The 21,521-nt window shown below is 32.2% G+C and overlaps 2 protein-coding genes across 3 annotated transcripts in view; one reads left to right on the forward strand and one right to left on the reverse strand.

Moving 5' to 3' along the window:
- The first annotated feature begins 115 nt into the window (after window positions 1–115).
- LOC134680664 (translation initiation factor eIF2B subunit alpha-like) lies at window positions 116–15,822 on the forward strand. Its single transcript, XM_063539798.1, has 9 exons — window positions 116–187; window positions 2,195–2,296; window positions 3,243–3,388; window positions 4,384–4,500; window positions 5,831–5,943; window positions 12,514–12,582; window positions 13,087–13,162; window positions 14,445–14,570; window positions 15,617–15,822. The coding sequence occupies exons 1-9, from the start codon at window positions 175–177 to the stop codon at window positions 15,770–15,772; spliced, it is 918 nt and encodes a 305-aa protein (XP_063395868.1). The 5' UTR covers window positions 116–174; the 3' UTR covers window positions 15,773–15,822.
- Window positions 15,823–19,348: 3,526 nt separating this feature from the next.
- The window catches only part of LOC134680665 (DNA excision repair protein ERCC-6-like), a 68,271-nt gene continuing 66,098 nt past the window's right edge, over window positions 19,349–21,521 (reverse strand). For both annotated transcript variants that reach the window (XM_063539799.1, XM_063539800.1), the window contains exon 32: window positions 19,349–21,466. In XM_063539799.1, coding sequence (XP_063395869.1) covers window positions 21,340–21,466 — 127 coding nt within the window. In that variant the 3' untranslated portion in view covers window positions 19,349–21,339. The remainder of the gene's footprint in view (window positions 21,467–21,521) is intronic.

Below are 21,521 nucleotides of genomic sequence, written 5' to 3' on the forward strand. Positions count from 1 at the left end.
AAGACCCTTACATAACGATAATTTTGATTTGGTAAAATCAAAAAGAAAGTAGAAAATTGACCAATGAAAGGAGGGTTTGGTAACGATGAAATTGAACTTTCGGAATATTTCTGGACGCATCGTCTAAGATTGAAAAAAATATAAGAACCGAACATATCATTGCAACAGAAAAAGATGGAAAAACAAGGTTGTGACTAAACCCTCTTTTAATTATATAGAGAAACTAAAAGTATCAATTGTGCTTATCCCATTATAGTAAAAGTGTCAGAGGCCATATTGGCACTTATTTTACTACATACTGTTACCATATTCGAAGTACATATGGAATCAAAAATAATATCATATGACAGGTGCTTTGTTGTTGTTTATCTTCTTCTTCTTCCATATAAGAGTTGGGTTCCTTTAATAAAACGTTTAAACTCTGCGGGACTATGCATGGTGACATCACATATCTAGTCCCCTAAGGCTATATACAGTATTTACAATAAAATCAGGTTGTTACGGTTAAAATTATGTACAATCGTCCAGTCTGGTATTAATGTGTTGTCTGTAGCCCTGAGCGAAAATCTTCAACTGATCCCGCTTCAGCAACCTTGGCAGGTAATGTATTCCATTCCATGATTGTTCTTGGAAAGAAGGAGTTCCTGTAGACATCACTGGTGACCCTCTGTTGGTAAAACTTGTGTCCTCCACGAGTTCTACTGTCGCCACCTTTGAGGTAAGTACTCTTGTTGATGTCTATCAGCTCATTCTGGATACGATAGAGCATGCATAGCCTGTTGTCACGGCATCTTGTCTGTAATGTGTCCCATTTAAGATCTTCTAACATTGTAGTGACGCACCCTGGTGTGCGTGATGTGTAGTATTATAGACAAATCTAGCAGCTCTCCTCTGTATAAGTTCTAGTGTGTTGATGCTTGCTTGGTTGGTTGGGTCCCATATAGTAGAAGCATACTCTATGACAGGTCGCACAAGTGTTGTATAGCCAGCAGCCTTTACTTTCCTGGTACATTCTTTAAGGTTTCGTTTGACAAACCCAAGTGTTCGGTTACCCTTTGCTGTAACACTCTGGATATGTTTGTTCCATGAGAGGTTGTTTGATATTGAAACTCCCAAGTACTTGGCACTATCTACTGGTTCGAGTATGTGTCCATGTAGAGTGTATGGGTATTGTATAGGTTCTTTGTTCTTTGGTGGTATGCGGATAATATTGCATTTTGTTGGATTGAATCTCATCATCCATGTTTTTTCCCAATTTTCTAATGCTTCAAGGTCTTTCTGAAGTTGTTCTGTATCTTTGGTGTTACTAATTTCCCTGTATAGTAGACTGTCATCAGCAAAGAGGCGGACATCTGATTGAGTATATCCGGGCATGTCATTGATGTATGTTAGGAACAATAAAGGACCTAGTACTGTGCCCTGTGGCACACCTGACAGAACATCGTCTTGTTGAGATCTAGCACCTTCCAATACTATATATTTTTAAATTAATTTTTCATTAAATGAGGGTTTCCTTGCCAGAGATGATCACAATTTAATGTGCACCTGACAGACAGGCACAGGGAAACCTTATTTGATGAGAATTGAATTAAAATATATTAAAAACACAGAGCACAAGAAACTTTGACAATCTGTTATAAAACATGTACATGTATGTCAAGAGCTTGCTTTCGAGACGCGACGACCATAATTCCATGACGGCCAAAGGATGTGTTGGCCATACCGCCACATCGTCCAAATTCATATGTTTAGTTACTATGTAGATAATTCTGTAAATATGATTCAAATGAAAAACTAAATTTCTTAAAAATTTGTAAATAGCTGTATTGCAAAGCCTGTGTTGTTTGATAATTTGATTTTTCTAGATTTTTTAATTAAAAAGGGTTTTCACCTGTTGTTGTTTATCTCTACTACTGTTTCCTTAAAATATTCTTCAGGTAAAAACCAAAATTTTCAGTAATTATCATGATTATTCATCATATAATTATGAGGTCAGATTGACCTACATGTATGGTCAGATTAATTTTTGTCTGGTAGACTTAGAGGCAGTAATGACTATTATAAGTCCATTTGCGGAAGTTGGAAGTGGACTGCAATTTAAATTTCAGTATGATATATTGACATAATTTACCAACCTTAGTAACACTACATAAGATTTATCTGTATTTTTAACAGTTTACCTGTTATATTACAGATATACTGACATATTTCACCAATCTTACTAATAATGAACCAGATTTGGCAGCAGCTGTAGCAGCAATAAAAACATTAATTCACCTCCTGGAAATCAGTAAAGGTAAGTTTTAATCATATCTTGTTATCAGAACCTACATAAGTGACTCTGAGAAAATTAACTGCAATACAAGAGCTGTTCTTTTGCTTTTGTGTGTGATTTTATTCCCCTTCCCCTACCAACAAAGTCGAAGGGAATTTAGGTTTGCACTCTAGTGGGGGAAGAGGGGCAACGTTTATTAGACCACATTTGGTGGTGGTGGGGGGGGGGGCACAGATTGCCTAAGAGGGGATCCACTCCAGTCATGCTTGAGTGATTCCCTATATAATCAACCATTTTTTTCCAAGGCCTCCTGAAAAAACCTCTAAATCTGCCTCTGGTTTGATTGACAATGTACAAAAAATGTATAACTATCCAAAGTTTCATACTTACATGTAATTAAAGAAATCACCTGACTTCCTCTATGTCAATTAATAGTGTGTTCAGATCTGATGAAGCATGGACATACCATAATTATATAAAGGCAACGTGTTACATTAGTATCACAAGAAGTGAACATGAATAAGAATTTACAAACAGACATTATGCAATTATGGAAAATTAATAGCCAATTATATATTTTTTTTTAACTTTTATGGATTAAAATTTATGCTCAGGATATGAATATGAAATTAAATGCAGATCTCTAAGATTTTGAAAATTGCTCTGAATTTGTTCAGTTCTCATATCAGAATAAATATGTTCATGTATGAGTATGGCAGAGAAACTTCAATGTGTGAAATATAATTTTGAAAAAAGTGTAGTTTTAAAGCATTTTACTTAAAATTGATCTATTCAATTACATTAAACAAGAAAACTGACTCATTGTTTTACTGTAATTACATTACATAAAACAAGAAAACTGACTCATTGTTTTACTGTAATTACATTACATAAATCAAGAAAACTGACATAATGTTTTACTGTAATTACAAACACATTTGCATTATCTTCTTGTTTTCTTTTGCAGTTGAAACTGTGCAGGAAATGAGAGAAAGTTTGAAGGAAGCTATAACCATATTAACTGAGACTGACAGTAGTACAACATCTATATCATCAGCTGGAGAACTCTTCCTAAGATTTATATCACTCAAACTTACTTCACTAGAATACTCAGTATGTAACTATACACAGTTTCTCATCTTTTTGAGAAAAAATACAAAAGTTATGCCCATGTAAAATTAGAAAACTGATGAGTCTGCGTACACAGTTTAAATCGTCCCTTGATTTTCGTTGTCCACGAATATAGTCCCTAGTGTGGACTGTGTGTTACTTGCCAATCTTTGTTATACTCCTTCCAAATTTATTTCTTCATGTTTTATGCCTCAAATAGCAAGAAGGGGGATAAAATTACACTGGGAAAAATTTTTGCTCATAAATTTTAAAGGAAAGTTGTGATTTGGTTCAGATGAAAAAGGTTTAAAATTAGCATTTCGGAAGCTGTCAAAAGATTTCAAGACCCCCTGAACATAAAATTGTCTATATTTTGAGTTAGAGCTGATGAAGTTTTCTATAATTTTGATATAATTTGTCCCAAAAGTAGTACACCACACTAAAAATAGTGAGAGAAAGTGCAGGTGGGATTTTTATCATTTCCATGTGTTGTCTAAAAGAAATGCACTACCAAATAACTATATACTAGGACTTATTCAAAGGTGATGTGTGTTTTTTTTTAATAATTAAACAGAAGCTTTGCCATTACCGGTATTATTTTTTTCAATTAATTGGATATTTAATTACAAGAAAAATGAAAATATTTTTTCTATAAAAATAAGAAGATGTGGTAGGATTATTAAAAAGAGACGACTCTTTTTTTCTTCTTGATGTATTAAGAAATGAAAAGTTAGATTTTTTTTTGTAAAATACATATATAAAATTGAGAATGGAAATGGGGAATGTGTCAAAGAGACAACAACCTGACCAAAGAAAAAAACAACAGCAGAAGGTCACCAACAGGTCTTCAGTGTAGTGAGAAATTCCCACACCCAGAGGCGTGCATATATTCAAAATACATTTGTAATTCTTTATTCACAAAATAATCTCTGACAAAAATCAGTTGGTTAACTGTGTTTTGTTTTTGTTTATTCTCAATTTATTTGATTTTATTCCAGAATATTCAAGAATTAAAGAAGTTGTTGGTTGAAAGAGGAAATTTGTTCTTGGATAAAGTAGCAGGATCACGACATAAGATTGGCAAAGTGACACATCCGTTTATCAGAGATGGAACTGTAGGTTTCAATTTATTGTGCCCTCCTTAAATATTTTTTTCTTCCATGAAAGGTTTTTGTCTTCTCTGATTGAAAAATAAAATTAAGAATAAAACAGGGAATTTGTCAAAGAGGCAACAACCCGACCAAAGAGCAAACAGCCCAAGGCCACCAATGGGTCTTCAACACAGCCAAAAAATCCCTTACTTTATAAGAGGTTGATTCCTTACCAATAAGACATATGACACTTTGATAATAAAGAATATAAAAATTGCTTTTTGTAGAGTTAATGTCTAGTTCACATACACCCCACTTCCCCTGTTGAATCACATACAAATGGTTAAGATATCATCATGTCACACATTCCTTTAGTCGTTTGATATCATTACTAAAAATTTGTTCACTAAAAAAAATTATTTTAATTTATCTTTAGTTTTTAGATGCTTAGATGTGTACACTAACTAAAAAATAAACCAGACATTTGGTTATTCATATATAAAATGAAGATCAAATATGAATTTTTATGCAGACTTGGTATTCATGGTATTGGTCCATCATACCCGTAGCCAGGGGGGGTCCGGGGGGTTCTAACGACCCCCCTTGAAAACAAATAAGCACTGTTAAAATCAATGTTATGTTTGAATTGTGACTGTTGAAGTCGAGTTTGTGAGTCCAACGAACCCCCCTTTGGAAATTCCAGGCTACGGGCCTGTCCATGACATGTGGAAGAGAAAAAAATCATGTCAATATGACAAGTATGTGCTTAATTCTTGATCCTTAACACAGTGAATGAATGAACAAAATGTTATATCACCTTATTTATGAAGGAAATCAAAATGTGAAATATATGTTATACAGAGTGGGTTTTTTTGTTGACAAATCAGAAAAGTTTTTTAAGACAGAGTTTCATATTGCGAACAGTTACAAGTACTTAATGTTGCATATCCCATGTAAATTTGTCAGACAATATCAATGTATTTAAAGCCCTGAATGGTTTAGATAAACTGATATCATTGTATTGTCTGCTTCATAACTAATGATAAATAGAACCTAGATTATCTCCCCTTGTAATATATCATTTGTCCATAACGAAGTTAGTGTTCATGGCAAATCTTTGAAAGGATTGCATTGTTGATTTCCTTTCAAAATAGTGTTGATCTAGTCCTTCATCAGACATGATCACCAAAACACCTAAAATTAGAAAATTTAGGATTTTTTTTTTTAAATAATTTTTTAAGCTAAAGCTACTGGTAGTTTTAACAGGAACAAATTTAAACATTCAAAGTAGTACTTAATCCTTTCCTTTACTTAGGATTTCTAATCACTGTATGCCAATTTGTTTAAATTGCAGACAATTTTAACCAATTCCAAGTCAAGAGTTGTATTACAAGTACTTAAGGAGGCAGCTGAAGCCAAGAAAAGATTTAATGTGTTTGTAGCTGAATCACAGCCTAACAAGTCTGGGTATCTATAATTTATCTTGTTTTATATCAGGGCTGTTTTAAATATAAACACATTTGGGGTTGGAGGCACTCAAATTAAGAAATTGTGTACTGGTGTTTGTATTTTTGTAAATAATTTTATGAGACTTGTATGTCGAATGAAAATTTTTATATTATGGGTAGTTGAGGTCTAAAACAATTGTCTTCTAACCCCCACCACACACCTAAGCATTAAAATTTGGAAAAGCCCTTGTGTGACAATGTAGATTGTGTTGTATTTGATGCATGATACAACTATATTATACATTTCATTAATATTTTGATTGATTTTAAGGAGGCTCGCGGGTATAACATTTTCAGAAAAAAATCAAACGTTTATTTTTCATTTTAAATTTTATTAATTACCTTAAGAAGTTGTTACTTTATCATATGGTACATAAATTATTCCAAAAAATCAATACGTGTTGGCCCCAGGTGATTTTTAAAACGTAGATATCATTGAAAAAGCTCCAAATTATCTCCCTTTGGTGCAAAAATGCCATTTTTTGGCATTAAAATTTAAATAACTTTTTTAACTCATCGGTGACCTATATTTTTTATTGTTATTTTCGAAAAAGCTGTACATAAACTAAATAATTGTAAAATTTTAGCCATTTCTGTAATTTAGTTATTTTTTAATTTCTATATTACCGCTTTTTCTCCTATTAGTTCAACAGAAAAAAAGGACATTAGCAAAAATGTATGCTTTTTTCGAAGGCAGATTGTGAGCGTAAATGAACGGTGACCCCATTTTTTTATTTCATTTTTCTATTAGGTATAAGATAAAGTTAATTTATAGGCAAATATAGCGAAATCTTATACAGTACGCCCAGAGAGTTTGTAATCGCGAACTTTTATCACCGATTTCCGAGTGTAGCGGTGTGACACCGCGAATCACGGATTCTACTCCCAATTTCCTCCAAAGATTCTCTCCCAACACCCCGTGGCTGTTAATTGGTTTATTGCCCATCAGATGAACTGAAAATTAATGACGCGTGACAACATAATCGGATTAGCCAGATTTATTACCTTTGTACATTTAATCGATCTTGATTGCACCTGTGTGCTTTAAAATACGTTATTTAAATGTCCATTCATTGTCAGATAAAAGTGTGACATTTTTATTTAAAATAAGATAATTATTCTTGTATGTATATGCCCATGTCATTGCCATATGAAATAAAACGTAAAAACGTATAAAAATACGAATAAAACACTTTAATACTTAGTATTTAGTATTTTCATTATAGTCCGATCAGTTCATAATTTTTGTTTGTTCAACAAAGTTTCAACAAAGATGATTTAACCACAATTAGAACTTTTAATGACCTACTCAGTGAGCAATATCCGGTTCATTAATAGTTCAATATTATATAATTAATATCAACTGGCTTAAAACAAAATGATGTTTTTACGGTTATTTGTCCAATCTAAATCAAACCCTAGAGTTAATTTATCGGACCAACAAGTGAACTCTGTTACTTTCAATTTATTTTGAAATGTAAAATATTATGTTTCACTACCTCGGTAGATTACCGACTTGAAATATTTGAATTTAAAAAAGAAACTGTAAAGTGACAAATAGTTTTGTATGCAATGTGGCAGCCCTATATTCATAAATACTGATATAATTCCCCGCCCAGACACAACACAATAATCACAACCTTATTTAATTATATGAAGAAATAAAATCATGTGTTTTTTATCTGTTATGATCTGTTATTGATCTTTTATTATTTAAAATAAAATTGGATTGGCGCAATCCGTATTTTACTGCTCGTTAAAAGTCCTCGGCGAAATATAAAAAGAAGTATTTCAACAATTTATACTATAGAATATTAAAATGAAATTATATCGTACAAGAAAGAACTATGTAAAAAAAATGTGGATCGGATTTTTACGATCGACCTGTGTTATAGTAGTCTCAGGATCGACACATTTTTCACAGAGGATCTCTACCAACGCCCATCAGGAACTGAACGACATGCATCCTGTTTTCATCTACCATTAATGTATAGTGTTGACTATGGAAGTATAAATAATGTCCAGGTTTATGTCCTCTGTTGACTGAGAAACGTATAAATAAAAGGCTGATGTTCGTTTATTCAGAAAAGGAATAAAATTTAGAATCCGGTTAATCAATTGTAAAAGGACCTTCTAGAGCCTCAATCTTAACGCACACAAATGTCAATCATTACAAAGCAAGTTTAAACTTTCAATGGATTTCCCCACGGTTATCCAGAAAGGTCACCTGAGTTTACTGTTACATGATACTATTTCCCGCCAAATAAAAATCTCGTGGACAAAATTGATGTCACTATTTTTAGCATTCAATATTGTGAGCGAAGTCAAGTTCAAGTTCAACCACGCACTGTTGATCACTGAGATGCGTGTCGTCTTCCCACGGCAATTAATTGTTTTAAAAATATTTTAAGATCACTGTTCTAAATACAACACAAAAGTTTACATTCATTGTGCGTAAATGAATATTATGCAACGACGAGTTGATGCAGCTATAGAAGTATTCCTGTTGTAGCCGAAATGTATTATATATATCCTAAAGTAATGCTAATCGTGAAGAGAAAATGCCGTAGACTTATTAAGCATAACGCATTGTGAATAGTATTTTTTTTTTTACTTGCATATACAAGTTTTAAGACACGTAATTTTCTCACTGTTCACATTTTATACCTTCAGCGTTAGTTTCCGTTTATTTTCACGCCAGTATGTCTCTTTTCGTAAGTTATATCAATTACCGATAAATAAAAAACGAGGTCATAATCAAGTATAGATTTTTTTTATAAAACTTTAATACAATTGAAACCATTAACAACAACGTTTTGGATTTTAAAACTTTTATTTTGTAATCGTAAAATGGAAATGGCGTAGAATTATTAGCATAACATATAGTGAATAATATTTTCTTTTTTACTTGTAGTATAAACAACTTTGAGACGGGTAATTTTTCTTGAAACTGCCCTCATTTATTCAGCGTTAGTCTCCATTTATTGTTGCACAATTATATCTCTTTTAGTAAATTAAATATTTATTTACTGATACAAAAACGGAAGTCAAAATCAAATATAGTTGTTTAAAAACTTGATTAAAATGTACAGTGTAATTGAAAGAATTAACAACAACGTTTTGCTTTTTATTTTAATCTTTCATTTGTTTCAAGCAATCAGATATAACCTGATAATCAATAGACAGGAAATACAATTGTTTAATTACATTAGAAATCTCACATACCTTGACTGTCGCGTGCCGGCATAGATCAGACGGATTAGGGCAATTAATTACCTGGTGTCACACCGCGTCACACCAGACTGGGAGAGATGTCGCTAATACAATAAACAAAAGGTAGCGGATTTTGGGAGGGATGTCGGAGTTTCCTGGTGTGACACCAGGAAAAATATCGGAGTATGGAGTTTGGGATTACAAACTCCTTGGGCGTACTGTATTAAATAAAAAAAATGATTTAGACCCTCGAGCCCCCTTAAGGTTCTTTTTGGGGCTATATTTACAGTACCTTGATAGGTATTGAAATTGTAACAAAAATTAATGAATGGGGGGAAATAATCCTTGTTATATTGCCATAAAAACCAAAAAAATAAATACAAAACCGAAGACATCTTTATTCTTAGAATAAAAGTGTATATGTCTTTTAAACTTTTTTTTAGAAAACAGGTTTAAATGCTTCTTGATTATTTAATGGTAGAAAAAGGCATGACACGGTTTATGTTCTTCTCATATATGTTATGATGGTATGATACTAAACCCCTAACGGGAAGGATTTTGCCTGATGTTCATATGATGAAATCATAATCTTTCAGTCAGTTTAATTGAAGTCTGGAGCTGGCATGTCAGTTAACTGCTAGTAGTCTGTTGTTATTTATGTATTATTGTCATTTTGTTTATTTTCTTTGGTTACATCTTCTGACATCAGACTCGGACTTCTCTTGAACTGAATTTTATTGTGTGTATTGTTATGCGTTTACTTTTCTACATTGGTTAGAGGTATAGGGGGAGGGTTGAGATCTCATAAACATGTTTAACCCTGCCGCATTTTTGCGCCTGTCCCAAGTCAGGAGCCTCTGGCCTTTGTTAGTCTTGTATTATTTTAAGTTTAGTTTCTTGTGTACAATTTGGAAATTAGTATGGCGTTCATTATCACTGAACTAGTATATATTTGTTTAGGGGCCAGCTGAAGGACGCCTCTGGGTGCGGGAATTTCTCGCTACATTGAAGACCTGTTGGTCAATTTGGTGACCTTCTGCTGTTGTTTTTATACGACCGCAAATTTTGAAAAATTTTTCGTCGTATATTGCTATCACGTTGGCGTCGTCGTCGTCGTCGTCCGAATACTTTTAGTTTTCGCACTCTAACTTGAGTAAAAGTGAATAGAAATCTATGAAATTTTAACACAAGGTTTATGACCATAAAAGGAAGGCTGGTATTGATTTTGGGAGTTTTGGTTCCAACATTTTAGGAATTAGGGGCCAAAAAGGGCCCAAATAAGCATTTTCTTGGTTTTCGCACTATAACTTTAGTTAAAGTTAATAGAAATCTATGAAATTTTGACACAAGGTTTATGACCACAAAAGAAAGGTTGGGATTGATTTTGGGAGTTTTGGTTTCAACAGTTTAGGAATTAGGGGCCAAAAAAGGGCCCAAATAAGCATTATTCTTGGTTTTCGCACAATAACTTTAGTATAAGTAAATAGAAATCTATGAAATTTAAACACAAGGTTTATGACTATTAAAGGAAGGTTGGTATTGATTTTGGGAGTTTTGGTCCCAACAGTTAAGGAAAAAGGGGCCCAAAGGGTCCAAAATTAAATTTTGTTTGATTTCATCAAAATTGAATAATTGGGGTTCTTTAATATGCCGAATCTAACTGTGTATGTAGATTCTTAATTTTTGGTCCCGTTTTCAAATTGGTCTACATTAAGGTCCAAAGGGTCCAAAATTAAACTTAGTTTGATTTTAACAAAAATTGAAACCTTTGGGTTCTTTGATATGCTGAATCTAAAAATGTACTTAGATTTTTGATTATTGGCCCAGTTTTCAAGTTGGCCCAAATCGAGGTCCAAAATTAAACATTGTTTGATTTCATCAAAAATTGAATAATTGGGGTTCTTTGATATGCCAAATCTTACTGTGTATGTAGATTCTTAATTTTTGGTCCAGTTTTAAAATTGGTCTAAATTAAAGTGCAAAGGGTCCAAAATTAAACTAAGTTTGATTTTAACAAAAAATAAATTCTTGGGCCTCTTTGATATGCTGAATCTAAACATGTACTTAGATTTTTGATTATGGGCCCAGTTTTCAAGTTGGTCCAAATCAGGATCTAAAATTATTATATTAAGTATTGTGCAATAGCAAGTCTTTTCAATTGCACAGTATTGTGCAATGGCAAGAAATATCTAATTTCACAATATTGTGAAATAGCAAATTTTTTTTAATTAAGAGTTATCTTTCTTTGTCCAGTATAGTAAGCAAGAAATATCTGAAAGAATTTTTTTTAATTGGAGTTATCTTTCTTTGTCCAGAATCAACTTAAATCTTTGTTATATACAATATACAATGTATATTCACTTTTTACTACCAACTGATAAATTTAAATAATCTTCACCATTCAGTGATAACAAGCAGTTTTTTTACATCTTAATATTTTATGATGTATTTAAATGAGTAGTAATTGTTGCAAACTCCATTAGAATATTTTAATTGAAATTAGTTTTGGAATAAGGGAAAGGGGGATGTGATTAAAAAATTGGGTTCAATTTTTCTCATTTGAAATTTCATAAATAAAAAGAAAATTTCTTCAAACATTTTTTTGAGAGGATTAATATTCAACAGCATAGTGAATTGCTCTAAGAGAAAACAAAAATTTTAAGTTCATTTGAATACATTCATTCTGTGTCAGAAACCTAGGTCACAATTAAAAAGATTTTGGTTTGTCCAAACCCTACCCAAAGGTTGAAACAGTGGGTAGGTAGGTAGGCATATTCTTTTTTTTTTATTTTAAAGAAATTGAAGTATCAGATGTATATAAGTCTTCATGCCTATTTGATTAAAAAAAAACTTCTTTACATCAGGACAATAAAAGAATTTGAGTAGGCAGCTTTTTTCTGGGTAGGTAGCGTTTGGGCAAACAAACCTATTTTTTATTTTGGCCCTATGCTGTGTCAACTATTTAATCACAATCCAAATTTAGAGCGGAATCCAGCTTGAATGTTGTGTCCATACTTGCCCCAACCGTTCAGGGTTCAACCTCTGCGGTCGTATAAAGCTACGCCCTGCGGAGCATCTGGTTTTATTTGGTCGGGTTGTTGTCTCTTTGACACATTCCCCATTTCCATTCTCAATTTTATAAAGAAGTATGGTGATAGATTATTAAATAAGAACAGGAGTATTTGCAGACAATTTCTGTATTATCAAAGGGATAAAGATGTATAGAGAAGCAGATAAATGTCTATATATAAGACATAAAGTTGGGTTTATTAGAATTATACATAGAAGTTATTAATGCAGCAGTTTGTTTTTTCAGACACAAAACACATGAAGAATTACAAAAACTTGGTATACCATCTACCATTATACTTGACTCCGCTGTTGGGTAGGTATTTTAAGTGTTTGTATACACTTAATTAGTGGGGGTGATGACAATCCACAGATTAAAATTGAATTTTGATGGCATCACATTCACCATTATAGAGTTATGCCCCTTTACAAATATTAAATTGCTGAAATTTTGGTTTTCATTCTCTTCCTTTAGATTGCCTTAACACAATGTTATGCAACTTATACACAATGTTAAATACCACTAAACTTAGATCAAGTTTGAACTTTTGTGGCATCATTTTTACAGTTCTAGTGTTATGCTCCTTTACAAATGGAAAAAATGCTGAATTTATCATATCCATTCTCTTACTCAAGTTTGCCTCAACTAAATATTATAAAATTTATAGACAATGCGTTTTACCACAAAACTCAGATCAAGTATAAATTTGAGTAGCGTCACTTTTACATTTTACGTTGATTACTTGTACTGAAGTTAACATTATATGGTTTGAAATCAAGTATGAGATTTTGTACTAGAGACGAACTATACATTTTGTAGGTATGTGATGGAGAAAATAGATCTTGTGTTAGTAGGTGCTGAAGGTGTGGTCGAGAGTGGTGGCATCATTAATAAGGTTAGTTTCTTAGAACTTTGTGGTTGATTAAAAAATGTATAGATTCTACTGCTGCATTGAGTGTGAAACAATATTTATCCTGCAATTGGGTGTTCTACTATACAGATACAGCCCAAAGGATATCGCTATGCTGTTTCTGTATACTGTACAGATACGCTTAAAAGCTCCACTCACTGCCGGACTGATTATTGTATGAACCTGCGTGACCTCGGAATGTGTATTGCACTCGCATTCCAATGACGTAGCAATTACAAATTAATGATAACTTTTATACATTCCGTTTGTTTCCAAACATTTCTTTAGAGCAATAAGAATCACACCAATTTTCTGATAACATACACACATGAACAGCAGTCCTTTCTACGATGACAACTATCGACTTCAAAACCTTGAATGTGTATGATTGTGTAACAAAAACAACGGTGTCAATTTCAGCATGCATGTTTAGTGAATGTCGAGTCTGAAGCGTAGGACAACTCGAACACTACTGTTTTAAATTGGACAATGTTTTGCTATTGGTTTTTACTGTTGAAATTATTTGTTATGTTAAAATAGATAATTATTCACCTCGAACGATGTATTATTGTTGACCATTCGAGATTCATTTTTTGCGAACCAGTCTTCAGCTGAATGTGTTATTATTGCATCCTATTACTACACGGGCCTCAAGGGATTTTAAATCGAAATTAAATGCAAAACATGTGTTTTTGTGTCTTTCAAAACACAAATAAAATACAGAATTAATTGCAGGATAAAGACAATAACTTTTTAGTGTCTTTAAATTTCAGCTGTATTTGTACTCAGCCTGAAACAGGTGTTTCCTAGGTTGTACAAATACAGCTGATATTTAAAGACACTAAACAGTTATTTTCTATGTAACCACTCAAGACAGTTAAATTACCAAATATTTATAGTTTAAATGTCAATAATGGAGAAACATGGTATTGCACAAGATTTGGTGGTGGAATATGTTTCTCTAATGGTCATTAATTAAAGATTTGTGTTAAATATATATATATAAGATATACAAAATCATAAACAGAACCATGTGCAAAAAATTATGTAGCATCTTTCACACACAACAACAAAATGTTTAAATTTTATTGAGTTTTACTTTTGTTACAACCAATACTAAATAGTTATTCCATGTCCAAACTAGTGCCTAAGGTCAGAAGTATAGATGAAATTATTTTTACTTTCTAAAAATGACTTTTAAACAAAACCATTGTATTATTCGAATTGAAAGTTAGATTAGACTGTAACAAGTTTGTTTTTTATTCAGATTGGTACATTTTCAATTGGATTATCAGCTAAAGCAATGAATAAACCATTTTATGTAGTGGCAGAAAGCTTCAAGTTTACAAGGTTATATCCCCTGAACCAGCATGATCTTCCTGATGACTTCAAGGTATGTAATCATTGTACACATTGGCTAGAGGTATAGGGGAAGCGTTGAGATCTCACAATCATGTTTAACCCCGCCGCATTATTGCGCCTGTCCCAAGTCAGGAGCCTCTGGCCTTTGTTAGTCTTGTATCATTTTAATTGTAGTTTCTTCTGTACAATTTGGAAATTAGTATGGCTTTCATTATCACTGAACTAGTATATATGTGTTTAGGGGCCAGCTGAAAGACGCCTCCGGGTGGGGGAATTTCTCGCTACATTGAAGACCTGTTGGTGACCTTCTTCTGTTGTTTTTTCTATGATCGGGTTGTTGTCTCTTTGACACATTCCCCATTTCCATTCTCAATTTTATTATACACATTGAAGATTTTTTTGTGTCTGTAAAATTCTCTTGTAAAGTGTATTGGTTGGCAAGTGATTAGGAAGTCTTTCCCTAATCTTCATGGCCATTAAGATTACAAAGAGCCACAAGGTAGGGAAACCAAAGATTACAAATGCATAAGTAAATTGAGAATTATTGGGTTATTTTTTAAATGCAAAAAATGCTACAGTATCAGGATCATAATTAAAACAATGTTTCATAATTTCACCACTGATTTTCCATCATGAAAATTTTGCAACCACATAAATAAGATTTCACATTTTTTGCCAGTGGTCAAGGATATGGCAGTGATGAATGCATGCATGCATATTTTCTGAATTTAGAGTACATAGCTAAAATTAAGTGTGTTTTTCAGTCAGTTGCTAAAGCCTAGTAGTTTATCAAGGACTCCTTTTCCTCACCAAGAAGAAAATGTTCTTGAATAATATCAAATAGTTTGAAATATATTGTTGTTATCAAGGTCACACATATCAACTGTCAATTGAAGAACTCAAGATGAAATTAAATTGGCATCCAATTTTTCATTAAATGTAAACAGGAAATAGAAGTTTTGATGGCAGCATTTATTCAATTTTTTGAAAGTCATGAAAATAAACACATATTGCTTACATGTGTCTGTTACACCTTTATAAACAAAATTAATATATATTTACACATATTTATTTCAGTACAAAGCCAGTACCCTGAAAACTACCACAGATTTATTCAGAGAACATCCATTGGTAGACTACACTCCCCCAGCATATATCACACTGTTATTTACAGACTTAGGAGTGTTAACACCGTCTGCTGTTAGTGATGAACTTATCAAACTTTACTGTTAACAATAAAATCTATTAATCAAAACCATGTTATGCTGACTATGCAGTATGGGTTTGTTGAAGGCCGTACAGTGACCTATAGTTGTTAATGTCTGTGTCATTTTGGTCTTTTGAGGATAGTTGTCTCATTGGCAATCATACCACATCTTATTTTTTTTATATTATACCAATACGCTGGTTCATTTATTAAAAATATATTCTTGATCATGGATATTTTTTTTTGGGATACGATTGATTTCTAGCAATCTGTAGACTTTTACCATTGACTCAGGGCCATGCCCTCATGTCAACCGTTTCATTCTAACATTAAGGAACATCTCAGATTCTTTAGATTGTATTGCTTTAAAAGTTAAAAACAAAGAAAAGGATTGAATTCAAACAACTGTCCTATAATGTTCTTCTCAAAATCTTCATGTTTCAATATTTCCCTGGACTTATATGCCTGTTTTTAACAACACGGAAAATCAGAATTAAACAGTATTTTTATTTAGTGTTTTTATAAATTTAGAAACACGTCAGGCAAAATAGAGTCTTCCATATTATCGCTTCTAGTTGTCTTCCTTATACTTCTGTCAATTCGGAATCAAAATACGACGATATGTCAAGAAAGATTAACTCGTTCTGTCGATAGACGTCGTATTATATTAAAAGGGATCGCAATTTAAACAGAGGAATATGTATGGAAAGGAATCATGCCCACCGACCCAAAGAAACTTGAAATTAAACATTGAAAGAGTTAGAAATTGGATTACTCCTAGAATTCATGTAGGAAAATAGGCGATAAGGTACAAAGTAAAATAACTACTTCTCTCACTCTCAGTGACTGCTGTGGAAAGTAAACTTGGAATTGATAGTACAAAAATAAAGTACAATAATTACATTATTTATGCACTTGTATCGATGATTGGCTATTTTTAAAGTTGAATAACTTTTCAGATTACATAAATTTCATTTTACATGTGCAGTTGAATTATTTTTGAAAATAATACTAATACATGTATCAATGAAAAAAATGGCAATCGTATCTCTCAGAGCAATCATGCTCTTTGATTATTAGAAACCATCCGTTAAAGTATGAAATATTTGATATTTGATCAGTTATTATGACCAGGCTTATTCAGATAACACTGCATTTTTTTTAGTTTCAAACCTAGAATGTGGCAAGTTAATTAAACTACAAGTAAGGAAGGTGGTTCAGTCTGTGCACTCTGGCTTCCTCACCCAATAAAACTGATTGCCAAAATATTTCAAGAGTTCTGAAAATGGTGTTAAATAAGTTAAGCTTGCCAATTGATATTTTATTGTGTGTTTTTCTATGTTGTGTTGTTATGCTATTGTTTCAGAAAAAGGGAGAAGGTTTCGTACCATTGAAACGTTTAATTCCGCTGCAAATGTTTGCACCTGTCCTAAGTCAAGAATCTGATGTACAGCAGTTGTTGTTTGTTTAGGTAATTTATACCTGTTTCTCGTTTTTTATATACTGGTAGATTAGACCGTTGGTTTTCCTGTTTGAATGGTTTTACACTAGTAATTTTGGGGCCCTTTATAGCTTGTTTTTCTGTGTGAGCCAAGGCTTTGTGTTGAAGGCCGTACATTGACCTATGATGGTTTACTTTTATAAATTGGTATTAGGATGGAGAGTTGTCTCATTGGCACTCACAACACATCTTCTTATATCTAATTATCACAGATATCAGGATTGAAATTTTGTGTATGCCCCAGACAAATGTTTCATCTACAAAGATTCATCAGTTAAGCTCAAACCAAAAAGTTAAAAAGGCCAAATTAATAACAAAGATGAAGAGCATTGAGGACCAAAAATTTCGAAAAGTTTCGGCAAAAACGGCTAAGGTAATCTATTCCTGAGGTAGAAAGCCTAAGTATATCAGAAATTTAATGTTTTGTAAACAGTTGATTTATATATAATTCATGTCAGGTCCAAAGTGCTGACTAATGATACTTCATGTCAGAACAGAACTTCTGAAGTTATCAATCTGATGATAATCAATTTTCCAGCATTTGGTCAGTTCAATTTGAATGTTACTTTGAGCTGTTTACTCATTATCTGTACTTCACATTACACAATTTTAGCATTGAATACAAAAACACATATTGATAAAAAATAAGGGCCTTTTTTTACTTTAGGGGTCCTAACCCATAAAGAGCTATATACTAAACTATTCTTAACCCCAAACCTTACCCTCAACGTTAAAGTAAAAGAAGGCTGAAATAAGGAGATGTGATAAGATTACAAATAATTCTCCATCAGAAAACAAATGACAAGGATGTTAACAATATCTGAAAGAATACCACAACATAACATTATTTCTTTTTGTCTGCCGGGTATGATATTTGATAAAGAATATTTGCTGTCAAATTCTCATATGCTTTAAATTCAATGGAGGGGCCTCAAGTGTTCTTAGTTGTTCATCAATTGTTTCACTAGCCTGTTGACACGGAGGTTGTGAGTTGGAACCCCAACACTTGACAGGTGAGCTACAGTCAGCTACTCCAATCTTAGTTTACTAGGATATCAGTAATTCTATACATTTGTAGTAAAGGGCCTGTAAATCAGTGTTTATTGTTTTGTCCATAACTCAGGCTGTTAGTTTGTCTATTGACCTATTTTACATTTGTAATTTGACTTGTATACTGTAAATTCAGAAATTATTGCGAGGTTTTTATTATTGCAAAAATTGCAGGAGTTGTAAACGCAATAATTTAAACTCCCATTTAAAAATATCTGATATGAATTAAGCAGAATTTTTTCCCAAAATCGTAACAATTAAATTCGCATTTAAGTTTTAAATGACAAAATCGCAATAATAAATGCACGCAATAATATCTGAATTTACAGTAGCTTACAAACAATGAGGTATGGATTTTGCTCACTGTTCAATGCCCTATGATGTTTTTAAACTTCTACATTATTAGGTCTGTGGTAGACAGTTGTCTCATTTACATTCATACCACATCTGTTTATTTGTATACACCCTGACAAACAGACAAGCATACCTGACAATCATTATACACCAAATATAGTCCTACTAAATTATAATGTACACCTTAATATAAAAGTTATCATTCCATACATCAATATAGTTCACTTATTGCCTTGTATCTGAAAAACAGACCATATCATGAAAACTCAACATCTACCAATAAAACATGAAAAATAAAGTCAAGGTCAGATAAATTCTGCCACAAGGACATATACACCCTGCAATTATTCAAAACACCAAATAGAATGAACTGTTTGCTTACAGTATCTGAGATAGGGAACCAACCATGAAAATTTAACATTGACCAATCAACCATGAATATGAGTTCAATCATACCACATCTTATTTTCATGAGGTCAGATGAATCCTGCAAGATCGATATGTACACCTGACAATCAGTCTGATCAAAAACTTATTACTGAATCATCACACAGTAGTTTGCAAAAATTTCTGAATTAACAGTACATAACATAATTTTATAATAAAAGTCAAACTTCCTGATTGTATCTCTTTTATTACAAATAACCATTTGTTATTAGATTGATTCTTATCTAAAAAAGAACAAATAGTATAGGAAAAGATATGTATTCATTGTCATTACAGCAACTGACTGTGAATATTCATCATTATAATTACCAGTAATCTTTAGTGTCAACTATCAAAAATGTACACATATAAAAAGATGTGTTCTACTGTGGATTCATTAATTTTCGTTGGATACCAATTTTTTGTGGATTTCGAAGTTACCGGTGAACCCTGAAATTAAATGTTCCACGAATGACAAATTTACTATAGGCTTGTATGTAGACTGCATCAAAACCATGAAATCACAACATCCACGAACATGCAAGTTTTCCCTTATCCATGAAAATTGGTGCCCACGAAAATAAATGAATCCACAGTATAATAATGTCAATTCAAGAACAACAAAAAACTGAAAATGTGATAAAAAGTTTCTTTTTAGAAGATCATTTTAAAATTTTAACATTACAGGCCACTATATTCATGTTCAAATTTCAATAAGAATTGAATACTTCTTTTTGTAAATTCATTAGAGGGTTAAAGCAATGACCAAAGTACATTTTGTATGAAGTTTGGAAGCGTTTCATTCTAAAAATGTGTGCACAATCAACATTTTTACACCCCTTCTTAGGATAAACAAGAATATGCCCCACTTGCACTATCATTTTCTATGTTAAAAACATAGAAAATGGGATAAAATCTCTAATTTGGCATCAAAATTAGAAAGATCATATCATAGGGAACATGTTTACTTAGTTTCAAATTGATTGGACTTCAACCTCATCAAAAACTACCTCGACCAAAAACTTTAACCTGAAGTGGGACAGACGAACGAACGAAACAGATAGATGGACGAACAGACACACAGACTGGAAAACATAGTGCCCCTCTACTATCGTAGGTTGGGCAAAAAAATCAACCTTATACAAATATTTGATACATGTGATAACCTTTTTCAAGGTTGAAAAAGTTTCCAACGTCAAATCAGTAATTGTTTGAAAATCAAGTTTTTATAAGAACTATACAAAACAGACCAAAATTTGTCTATAAATTCTTATACATATATAGGTATATGTTCACTTGATAAGGTTGATATCCATCTTACAAAGCTCATTTAAATATCTGTTTTCTAATCTTATCTGGTGTAAAAGTATCAGAGCCTATGAGAGGTATGTATCATCTGCTTGGACCACTTAAGGTGGTACCCAACACTTTCACTAAAATTAATTTGGCTCGTTTAATTTTCATAAAATATAGTAAAAGTATTTACTTTGAACCTTTAACAAAAATATAAAAATTTCAAAAATTTTGAACCAACCGTTTTGTCAGAAAAATTACACTGTTTGACAAACACCAATTTTGATCATTGAGAAGCTTAATATTCCTTTTACAACACAATGTAATTAAAACTTTTAGCTGACTTTACAGAGTTATCTCCCTGTAGTGTTAGGTACCACCTTAATTGGTGAAATCAGTTTAAATTTGGACTTTTTCAAAATAGAAATAGATGACCATTTGTTAAATATAAACAAAAAACAAATATTCATATGTGAAAAAAAAAAATATATCTCCTGTAAATGATAAGACTTGAAATGTATGTTGTGGATAAGATATTTCAGATTTTTCTCTTGTGCTTTGTTTTAATGTTAAACATGGCACAGAACAAAAAGTAAAAAGGTTACAAAATGTATAAATAGCACCATGTTGAACAATTTAGCACTGTGGAACCATGGTCCAAAAGTGGCCATTGTAGAACACAATATTCTCATGATATTAGAAAAGTAACTGTTATTTTCGTTATAAAAATTTCAATAAAAAACATAAATCTAACCTAACAAATGATCAATAAAATATCTACAGAAGTTCCTCAAAATAATTATCTTTTCAAAAGATGTGTAGTACCAACAAAGAAAAGTTATAAATATATCATGTCTTTTTACTTTCACAGTTATTTTCATAAATATATCTAGGACAATTCCAGGACATCTAACATACTGTCTGAGTTTTCTGTTTTGGCACATCAATTGTTCTCCTGATTACATTGACTTATGATCCATCGATTTTCTTGTTGATCTTAATAGCTAGAGCTTGAACTTCCTTGTGAGGGAATATTTCCAGAGCTTGTAGAATGTTCATTAGAGCCTCATTATAATTACCATTCTTGTACATTGACCTAAAAAATAATTACAAATATGAGAACGCAGGAGCCTGTATTTCAGTGGTTGTCG

This window comes from Mytilus trossulus, chromosome 8 (genome assembly GCF_036588685.1).
Source record: "Mytilus trossulus isolate FHL-02 chromosome 8, PNRI_Mtr1.1.1.hap1, whole genome shotgun sequence".
Classification (NCBI taxonomy): Eukaryota; Metazoa; Mollusca; class Bivalvia; order Mytilida; family Mytilidae; genus Mytilus; species Mytilus trossulus.

What these genes read in the sequence shown, in the direction of transcription:
- LOC134680664 (XM_063539798.1), top strand. An exon ending in TTACTTCACTAGAATACTCA is followed by an intron (nt 3,389 to 4,383) that starts GTATGTAACTAT and finishes ATTTTATTCCAG; the next exon opens with AATATTCAAGAATTAAAGAA. An exon ending in CGTTTATCAGAGATGGAACT is followed by an intron (nt 4,501 to 5,830) that starts GTAGGTTTCAAT and finishes TTTAAATTGCAG; the next exon opens with ACAATTTTAACCAATTCCAA.